Source organism: Lactuca sativa, chromosome 7 (assembly GCF_002870075.4).
Source record: "Lactuca sativa cultivar Salinas chromosome 7, Lsat_Salinas_v11, whole genome shotgun sequence".
NCBI classification, from domain to species: Eukaryota; Viridiplantae; Streptophyta; class Magnoliopsida; order Asterales; family Asteraceae; genus Lactuca; species Lactuca sativa.
The window spans coordinates 147,815,624-147,826,614 of record NC_056629.2 but is presented as its reverse complement, the minus strand read 5'-3'; the positions used below and the strand labels follow the sequence as shown (position 1 = coordinate 147,826,614).

General features: G+C 33.9%; 1 protein-coding gene across 3 annotated transcripts; it reads right to left on the bottom strand.

The window, feature by feature from the left end:
- Nucleotides 1–2,028: 2,028 nt before the first annotated feature.
- On the bottom strand, nt 2,029–7,481 carry LOC111893974 (heterogeneous nuclear ribonucleoprotein Q). 3 transcript variants are annotated; one of them, XM_023890046.3, is made up of 12 exons: nt 7,128–7,481; nt 6,226–6,707; nt 6,025–6,114; nt 5,612–5,851; nt 5,292–5,513; nt 4,108–4,474; nt 3,532–3,836; nt 3,353–3,459; nt 2,603–2,700; nt 2,416–2,504; nt 2,259–2,322; nt 2,029–2,186 (listed from the first exon to the last, which is right to left on the bottom strand). In XM_023890046.3, exons 1-11 carry the CDS (start codon nt 7,249–7,251, stop codon nt 2,260–2,262), a joined length of 2,187 nt encoding a protein of 728 aa, XP_023745814.1. In that variant the 5' UTR covers nt 7,252–7,481; the 3' UTR covers nt 2,029–2,186; nt 2,259. The 3 variants fall into 3 exon arrangements, with proteins under 3 accessions (XP_023745814.1, XP_023745815.1, XP_023745813.1); XM_023890047.3 differs by having other exon boundaries at nt 2,029–2,171; XM_023890045.3 differs by having other exon boundaries at nt 2,029–2,322.
- Nucleotides 7,482–10,991: the final 3,510 nt, after the last annotated feature.

The window sequence follows — 10,991 nt, the reverse complement described above, 5'->3', positions numbered from 1 at the left end:
TTTTGCATTCTTAAACTCATTTGCAAGGTTTTTGATGATTTTTTTCAGATCTGATGTGTTTTGAAGATCTATATTGATTCCTTGGGAAAGTTGTTCATATTCGAGCCTTAAGATTTCTAAATCCTCTCATGCATTTATTGAAGACTCAAAGGGGACTAATGTTTATTCCAAGGGGAGTTTAAGATTTCAAATCTATGGTGGTTGAAGATATTTTCAGATATATTTTTCTTCCTTTGAATACCCCAACTACTCATTCTCACAATTTTAGGATGAGAATGTCATGGAGAAAATGATGTTCCTTATCGATTTCAATATTTAAGGGGAGAATTTTGGGTATCAAATCTCGAATCAGATGACTTGGCATTTCTTATGTGTTTTATGTGTGATTGGAGTTAGTTTATTTCTTGCATGATATAACTACCACTATATAGGGCTTAATTGTGTAATTAGCACTAACCGTTCCCATAAGCTCATAAAGCTTCTAGTTTGTATCAACATCACTCTAGTTGAGCTTAACCCATATGTCTTTGTATTTGCAAGCAAATCAGTAAGGATACGTAGACTTTAATCATTTTACTTGCAATTAATTATTTGATTCGTGATTGATGTTCTTAATTTCACATTGTCATTTTGTTTGGGATCCTACAATTTATACCAAAAACATATTATATATACAACCTAAACAAAAATCTTAAACATATAACTCTAAAAACAACTGGTAGACGGATTTTTTAAAATAACACAACAACAACAGTAGTATAACTGGGACTAAGAAGGGAAGGTTGACTGCATTGATATCGCTATCAACAGTCACCAGCATCATCATTCATCATTGGTGTGTTTTGCGAAATCATAGTAGGATTCTTCAACACCTGGTGTATTATTTATAGAATTTAGCTACGGATCTTCAACATTGACAATAACATGTGGGTCAACCATCTTCATCATATCTAGCATCATACTTTTCATCATCGTTTTAGGTATTGGTTTCGTCTTCTATCTAAACAACTAGACGAGGGATTCTAACATCGTCATGAGACAAAAATCAAGGAGGAGAAATTACGAGGTTGGAATTGGTTATTTCCAAGTGTTCACCGAAGATGACAATGGATGGGAGGAGACAACAACCACTAAGAAGGGGTTAGTGTTAGTTAATTATATTTTCATTAAAAAAAATATTGATACAAATCAAAATTAATTAATTAAAAATCTAGGTAAAATAGTAATTTCAAATCAAATTTGTAATAAAATAAAACCAAATGGACCAACCACATAAGAAATGAAACCACAAGAATCATACACATAAAAATAATAATAATAATAATAATAATGACAATGCATACAAATTTAAGAAACCCCAAGGTCCATTTATGTAATTTTGTCTTGTTAAACAAACTTCACCCTCTTGGATGGAGAATGGAGAATACCTAGACCATTATTTCCTTTGATCATTTTAGTCACCCATCATGGAACACCTAGTTAAAAGGTGTTTGAGAAACCATATGGAATCAAACTCTTTAACACATTATTACATTATTCGATCTATGATCATGAGTCAAACCGATCTTCCATCCTAATTTTCATGATCTTTTTAGATCTTCTATCGTTCCATATCCAATCAAAACTCATACAACCAACAACCAGAAGTCGATGCACAAACAACTCAAAAACAGAGCATTGCATTTTTAATCAAATGTTGAATTTTTTTTTTAAATGTCGCTCCCTTCCATCCTTAAAATTCTTTATATTTCAAAGTCTCATATTCGTTTCTCCTCACATCAATACTTGGTGTGTATTTGCAGAGCTTCAATGGTGGGGTTCCATTATTATATCTACTCAATATCCAATCTTCTCAAAATCCGATATATCTCAAAATCCTTGGTGTCGATAAAGAATATCCACTTGATTCTCAATTTCTCATTAAACAATCTCAAAATCTAGTTTTTTTATGATACAAATCCTCTAAATAAATAAATAAATAATCCCGATAATTCTGTATGTGAAGTCAAGTGAAGTGATGCAATCTCAAAAACAAAACCATGTGTTCTTACTTCTTATTAAAATCTCAATAACATAATCATACATAACCACAATCTCCAGCTCATCATATCTGAATACACACACCCCAAACTCAACGATTGATTTAAACCTCTAAAGAATTCTTGGGAATCCTGTTTTCTTTCTCTCTGTTATTTATTTACCTAAATAAGGTAAAAAAATAATTTTTTTTTAACAAAAAAAAAAGATCAAGAGCTCACCTTAGTAGTAATCATCAGCCACACGATGATTCGAGTAGACAGGTGAGAATGATTCTCCACGCATCTGAATAACATTTGGACTACATTAATAAAAGTATAATAAAAATAAATATATCTTTTTCTTAATAAAATAATTTAAAAAATAAAAAAATAGTACATCTGATCGTGAAGGAATGTAGTCTCGTGACTCACGGTCTCTGCCGAATCTAGGGTACAGCTCTTCTGGATCTTCATTGCTCATCTCGACTGATAAATTTGAAATTTGGAGGGAAAAGTTTGTATAAATTATCATGAAATTATAATATTATAAAATTAAAAAATAATAATAATAATAATAATGATACCTCTTCTATATCCTCCATTGGAAGTATTCTTGTCGTATACTCCATGAGAATGGCTTGGATTACTTCCATTGTATCCGGAACGGGACCCACGTGCCACCCTGGCAAATGTGTAGATTATCAGAGAAATGAAACGATTTTTGTAGGGTTTATTAAGAAATGTAAATTACAGAAAAACCATTATATTTTTTTGGTGTTTTATGGTTTAATTTTTTAATCACTAGTATTTTATTATTATTTTTTTCCAATCAAACTTTTTGACATGTTATATATGGTTTCACTGGTAATTTTCCAAAATTGAAAAAATATGTGAAAAACAAAGTATAAGTGGTTAAACTGCAAAATTGCCAAAAATATAATGGTTTTTTTAGTAAATTTATATTTAACTTTTAGTGTAAAATCTTTTTTTTAATGGATAAATGATGTAAGAATAAAGATTTCACTGGTAATTTTCCAAAATTGAAAAAAAAAATAATAATAATAAAGCATGAAACTTTTTTGTTTTACTGAAAAAATAAAGTACAAGTTGTTAAACCACAAAATTGCCAAAAATATAATGGTTTTTTCATAATTTCCAATATAATTTTCATGTAAAATCTTTTATTTTCAAATGGATAAATGATGCAAGAATGAAGTCTTGTTTTTTTTACTGAATAAACTGTCTGATTGGTTGGTTGCAAATAAAAATAAAAATAAAAAACCATAATTAAAATCTTGAAAAAAAAAAACAATTTTAAAATAAAAAAGGCAAACCTTGTAGGCTCATTTCCATAAATCCGATCATTATACACCAAATCAGAACTATTTCCATACTCAAAATCTGATCTTGATTGCCTCCTATAACGAGGATGATGTTCCTCCTACAAACATACCATTGTATGAGCAGGGGTATATTGGGAATAAAACAAAATATTAAAAAAAAATTGACTTACAATTGAGGAGTAAGGTCGTTTTAAAGTGGAACTAAAGTTTCGGGTCCCACCACCACCATTGAATCTTGATGGATGATCTACATACATATATCTTCTTCCATCATCATCAACATCATCATCATCATCACCATCATTATAAAGATGTGAATTTCTACCAGAAACTCTAGAAATAGTTCTAGAAGAATCTTCCATGTATCCAGATCCTCGTGAAGAATAAGAATCTCTATACACTTGTCTCTCATTTGAAGAAGATATTCCCATGTTTTGCCTTGTGTAATCTGTTTTAAAGTTGCTCCTTTCATAATCTAAAAAATATAAATATAAATATTTTCATTAGATTGAAGTTTATCAATTTAATTCCATTTAGTTTTTTATAATTGTAGATAACAAACAAACATGTTACAATGTCTTGTTCTACATGATAATCAAATGTTATGATCCATTCCATTCCTTTGTGATTCCATTCCATTGGTTGGTTTGATGGAATGGAATCACAAAGGAATGGAATGAACCATGTATAAAACTATAAATAGAAAACTAAATAAATAAATAAAATATTATTCTTATTGCATATACCTGGTGATCTTCGTTTTATGGATCTATCTGTAGATGTATATGGTCTTCTGTTAGAAGTTCTATCAGAAACAGAAACATCGTATCCCCGGTCAACTCGGTCAACTCGGGAGTCAAATGACCTTCTACGCCCTCCACCTCCTCCTCCTTCATATGGACTTCTATCCCGAATGCTTCTTCTACCTCTGTCTGTGAATCTATGAGAATCCATACGATTAGAACCACCACCACCACCACCACCACCAGCCGCCTCCCATGAGCCACCCTTGTAGCTTCCATAGCCATCTGCTCCAACTGTGTAACCTCCTCTTGCATATTTAGCAGATTTGCCTCGCTGGCGAGGTCTAGATAGCCTTGCTCTAACTTTCACCTATGGAAATTGGAAATTATTATTTTGGAAAAACTTTATTTGGATCTTTTAAGTTATAGAATAATTAAGTTTATAGATCTTGTTGATTACAAAATATGAATTAAGTTTATATTGGTAATTGGTTTTTTTTTTTTGAGTAGTTAACGGAAAATTACAGAAAACCATTATATTTTTGGCAATCTTGTGGTTTAACTCATAAAAGACCTTATATTTTATGTTTTTTCATGATTAAACCTTAAATTTATTTTTTTGCCTGAAAAAGACCTTGTATCTTTTCATTTTTTTCCAAAAGAAATTGTAAAATGTGAGGGTTTTTACGAGAAAAAGTAAAAGAGTTGAGGGTTTATTTGGAAGCAGGTAGAAGGTTGAGGGTTTTTTTCAGAAAAAAAAAATAAAAAACAAAGTTCAGGGTTTTTTCCAAAAAAATGAAAAAATAAAATCCCTTACTTTTTTTTTACAATCAAATCATAAAGGTTTCAGAATTTTGTCCCAAATTAACCATTTTTTATAGAAGGTCAGATTGTTGATTTGGAAAATTACTAGTGAAATCTGATATAACAAAAACTGAAAAATGATATAACATGTCAAAATGGTTAATTTGGAAAACTGTATAAAACTTTAAGTATTAGTGGTTAAACAGAAAACTATCCAAAATATTATGTTTTTACTTTTGTAATCTGATATTTACTTAATGCAGAAAGAACACCTTAGATGAGAAATTCAGCAAAAGGAGGCTTTCCCGATTATGTCATGACGACTTTTTACAAAATTACCCTTGTTTATAACATGACTTAAATGAGTAAGAAGTAAAACAAACCTTCTTGTTTCTGAAAACAAGCTCTGAATCATTAATCCCATCAACACAAGAAACTGCACATTCATGTGTGCTGAATGTAATAAAACCAAAATCATCTCTTTTAGCAGCAGGCATGTTTCTAGCAAGTTCAACTTTTTCAATCTTCCCAAATTGTTTTAAATGATCTTTTATAATATCTTCTTCCCATGAAGGAGGCAATCCATCAACAAACACAGTCCTCACCTGTGTTTCCAATTATACCCTTATATAAATATAAATCAACTTCAACAACAAATCATCATGAAAAGATTCATACAATGTGTTGAAAAATAATAACTTACCTGTGCCATGATTTCATCATCAGGTTCAATAAATGTGTCAGCAAAAGCAACCCTAGCTGTTCTATCAGTTCCAAATATGACATCTCTCTTCTGCAAACGTCTGCAAGCTTCTAATGCATCTGCTCTTGATGGAAAATCCAAGAAAGCAAACCCTCGATTCATTCCTTCATTTTTCACATCTTCAACTAATGTCAACTCTTCAAATTTATCTATCCCATATCGCACTAGCTTTTCCTTCAACTGAAAAAGTAGTTAAAACTCAGTTATTATGCTTCAAAAAGCAAAATCAATAACACCCAAAAGGGGTTTCTTTACAGAAACTGTTTCCATATGACATATACAAGACTATAAAGCACAAAAGCAAAAGAAAGAATCCAAATGAATATAAAAGAGAAAAAGAACATTCAACATACCATATCTTTTGACCATGTCTTGCAAATGTTACCAACAAACAAAGTGTCACTATCTTGACTTGGAGCGACTCCACATTGCTTTCCATTGATCTGAAATTATGTTATATTGCTATGTATCAATGATTCAATTCTTGATTGTATAAAAAGAAAGAAAGGAAGAAAAAGATGAATGAATAGTTAAATAGTTAAATAGTTAAATACCATTGGTCTTTTGAGCTCATTAAGAGCACGTCTAGCTTGTTCAACAGTTGCAAACCTTATGAAAGCAAAGCCTTTGTTTTTATTAGTCATTGGATTCATCAAGAGTCTCACTTCGGTTATGTCACCCACTTGACTAAAAACATCTCTAAGATCAACTTCATTTGTATCACGATCTAATCCACCAACAAATACTTCTAATTCTTTCTTCTTTTGTCTCTCTCTAACCACATCATGGCGTTCTTTCTTGTAACTATCTTGATCCATACCATGTTCATCATAGAAATTATCCTCACTTAACTCTTCCTCATCAACTTTTTCATCATGTTCTGTTATATATTGTCCTCCAAATCTATCTCCATGAGCTTCTTCTTCGGCTCCTTGTCCAGCCCATTCATCTTCTTCTACCACATAAGAGGGATTTTTGTATTCAATCTGCAGGCTTTCTTGTTTTTCCACTGCGTATTCTTCATCTTCCTTTTCATCTGATAGATAAACGGAGCAAGATTGTGAAATGGAGAACAAACAGTTCAGAATCATGATGAGAAACAAAAGATTGCTATTATGAATCAACGAATTGTACATATTAATGGAACCGCTAATATATAATCAAAATTCCGATAGTCTTGTAGGCTGTAGCTGATAAATTCAAAAAGCCTAGTCTATAAGGAGTTCAGAATTGAGCATTTAATGGATAAAACATACTAAATTCGGAAAGAAGAAAAAAAGAAGCTGCAGCCCGTTTAATTTGAACCGAATTCAACGAATTCGTAATTGAAGGTTAAGAATTACGCTCGTGAATTGAGTTGTAACAAAATTCATTGCTAGGGTTTTAATTAAAAACCCCTACGTATAATTATGAACAATTTTCCCTACACAGAACCAAAAGGGGATACAAATAGTACCAGTAGGAGACAGGTAACGTCTTGTGGAGTCTTCAACTCTATGGAGAAGACGTTTCTTAAAAGGAGTCATCGATGGTCTTGGCGGCGACGACGACGACGGCGGCGGCGGCGGTTGTTGTTGCATTAATTTGGGGAAATTGAAGGTTAATTGATGATGAGAAAAGGGGGGTAAAAGATTATTGTACTCGCACTGAATCTAGTGAAGGAAGCAATGATTCGATGGAATTGAACAGTGTTTCGGTGGAAGAAAGAAACGCAGTTGCAAGTGAAAGTCGTCTCAAGTGGTCGCTGTAGTTTGACATTGACTAACGCACTTTACCTCATAAGACGCCGTCAAGACGGTGGTCGATTGATTAACAAAGAAGGGATCTTTATCTTGTAACTTAAATTTTTGATGAGTTATCATTTATCAAAGGTAGCATGTGTGATTGGGTGATATTTATAAAAAATAATAAATAAATAAATAAAACAAATAGTACATGGTAATGGGTCGTTTCTGACGTGTCGCTCAATTGGGAATGACATATCGATGAGTTGCGGTTATGTCTTATGTTTGTCTGTTTATTACAGCATTTGAACTTCCAATTCCATTATAGTCGGTTCTTTTTTAATGTATAAATGGGTGTCTTGGATAATTTGTTTTGTTCAACAAATGATTTGTTTATGCTCATTTATCTATATAGTTGTGAGTTTTTTTTTGTCGGAATTGAATAACATTGTTAATTAAGGTATCTACTATTTGTTACTTTGCTTTGCATTGGTTGTTTGATCATGCCACGCAATGTCTTTTTGGTACTGATAAGAGTAGTTTGATATGGAAGTTTAATGGATTGCTCAAATGATGAAACGTTTATGTCTTTGTTCGTGATAATTTTTACTGATTGAAAATGGGAAATGATAGATAAGAAATAATTGAAAAGAATTATGGTGATTTAATTTGTTTGACTGTTAATTGTCATTGTGCAGTGTTGTTTTTTTAAACACTTTTATGTAATATTTGTTTAGCAAGTAAAACAAGAAAATGATGATGATTCAAAGATGTTGAATGATTAACAGTCACGCCTCAGAAGAACTTTATGAAGAATTGCTACTATAGAGGCGTGATTAGGGTTACATCGTAATAATAATAGTGTTAAACTAATTATGATGCATGCAAGCATCTTAAATACTCTAACCCTATTAAATACGGTGGACAGGCCTAGCCGTTTACATAAAGACTTAACTAAAGGCCTAATGACGCAACACAATAATCCTAACAATTTCCCCTTTTGCGTCAATAGAGCGAGAGTCCTTCGGTTCAGAATCCTCTTTTGCACTTCAAAAACTTTAGGAATTACGTTCAACAGTGCCTTGCGAACCTGGATTTACCAACAGATCATATCCGAAAAGCACTTCTTGTCACCAACACTGTTGCCTCGGAACTTATTGGTCATACTCAAAACATGCTCGAGACAAGAGGTACAATCATCAAGGAAGAAGCACGCCTTGTGATAATCAGAGTCATTTCGTTCCGTGCTTGTAACACCATATACCAACCTTCCTTGTAAAATTTCCCAAGTTTTAGCTTTTCAAATCCTTCAAAAGCTTGTTTGGGAACAGCAGAAGGCTTCCTTCGCAAGACAGCAACTATCTCAACATCCATTGTACCCACTTCTTGAATGTATGAGATGATCATAAGTTTAAGATGGCTGACAACCAGTTCGTATTTTTGCTCTTCTCGAATAAGCAGATTGTAGAGCATGACCCAGTCATAAGGATCGATACATGGCAGATCTGCGAGAGTGAATTCATGAACTTGGCTTACAAAACTGACAACTTTGAATTTGGCATTTGGGAAGCTGTTAGTCTCGATAGGTCCAGTAAACTTTATTGTCGTGATCTTACTTGCACTCCAGGTTTCATACTGGGGTTTCACGTATTTGAGATAGAATGCAAACATAATTTGATCAGCTCCATTGTCATTAGAGGGGACGTTCACAACTTTGATGAAAGAGCGAAACTTAAAAGCTTTCGGAGTTACTGGAAGATCAAGTTGTGAGTCCTGAGTGTTTTGAAGTTCGAAGGACACAACAGGTTCTAACCAATATTGGCTTGGCATGTCAACTGCTTCGTTTTGAAGACGCTTTAGAGTCCACTCAGGGAACAAAAGCTTTCTGCTCTCAAGTGTGACCTGAGCTTCTTTTTCAACCTTCTCATTGGCGTCAGCTTCGCGAATAATTCGTTGATGTTCGTCTATCTCAATTTCGCGATCCTTTCACCTTTTAATTCAGCTTCATCAAGCTCTTCTTCTTCTTCGTTATTAATGATGGGATCATCAGAGAAAAGTTTATCTTTACCCGTTGGCTCAGTTTCACTTTTAACAACTGGCATAGGCTTAAAAACAGTTGGTTTTGGCTTCACAACAGTTGGCTTTGGTTGATCTCCCCCTTATTTTGGAATACCAGAGGGTTCCGAAACACCTTCCAAACAGTGAAGAATAGCGAATGCAGGCCTTAGCTTTTCTCCTAGATATTTTCACACATTAATGGGAATCATCAAGTCCATGACTTCAATAAGATCCGAGAGCTAGGCAGTGACATCAGAGATGCAACTTTTCGTGACTTCCTTCTCCGATTACAAATCTTGGACTTGTTTCTCAGACTATTCGAGCTTCAAAGAGAGAGTTTTCACTTTCTCAGTCTTCACAGCGAGGGCATCCATGACTTTGCTTTCCATCGCTAAATCTTTTTGAAGCTTTGAGAGTTGAGAAGAAATGGAATACTAGAACTTCTCATGGTCATCTTGAGACCATTATGAACGTCTTGGAACTTGACTCTCTCAGATTTCAGAGAAGAATTCAGACCCGAAATTACTCCGTGTTGGACTCAACCGAAGTTTGAAATTGATTCATAAAAGATTTAGCATCAGAAATTAGTTTATTGACTTTTTTGGTCGTTAGGTTGCATACATTTGTAGATTTATCCAGTGTAGTGGTCATCCTTTTAAGATTGGATGAGTGTTCTTTAGTGAGAGTTTCAAGGGTGGACTTGACTGAGGCTTGAGAGTAGTCCTCAGATGGCTTAGAATCTTGAAGCAAAGAATCAAGCTTGTTATGAATGGCTTGGAGTTGCCCTTCGTCAATGGAGTGTCATCATCAACCTCAGTTCTGATGGTGAAGGGACTGAAAGTAAAACCTTGGAAATCATCCTCACCATCCCCATAAATCATATCTGGGTCATCAGTGCGAAAAGGGGAAATTGGTGGAGAAATATGAGTGGTGGAGAAACATGATGTCCCTGCCCCCGCATCAGATGCGTTGACGGAAATAGTAGGTGTAGCTGATGTAGGTTGTGGGGGTGTGGATTCAATAAATATTGGAACAGACAAAGGAATGGTATTCTGTGGTTAAGTAAATATATGTGGGGGACATGGTGCGATTGTAATTGGTGTGGAGGTTGTGGTGGTGTTGGGTGAGGGAGGAGGAGATGAAAAGAAATCAGTATAAGTTGGAGTTACCTCAGGATTTGAAGTAACAACTTCATTGTGAACTGGTTCTTCCACCTCAGTACGAATTGATGGTTCTACTTCGTTGTGAACTATTGGTGCTTCTTCGTTACGAATGTCTAACTGAGATTCAAATTCTGAATGTTCACTTTCTGATGGAGTAGGGGATTTGGCTTTGCGAGCAGCCTTCTTTATCTTTCGCTTTTTAGGAACAACTTCAGATGTAACACCTTTACCCTTTCGTTTCTTGGGAATGTTCGCAGTTTCAGACGGACCTTCATTATCACATTGCTTCTTGATGTGTGAATAAATGCACTAGTTTTAATCATACTTTTAAGATATAATTAGACACACAAAGGCAGTGGACATGTCAACTGGTGG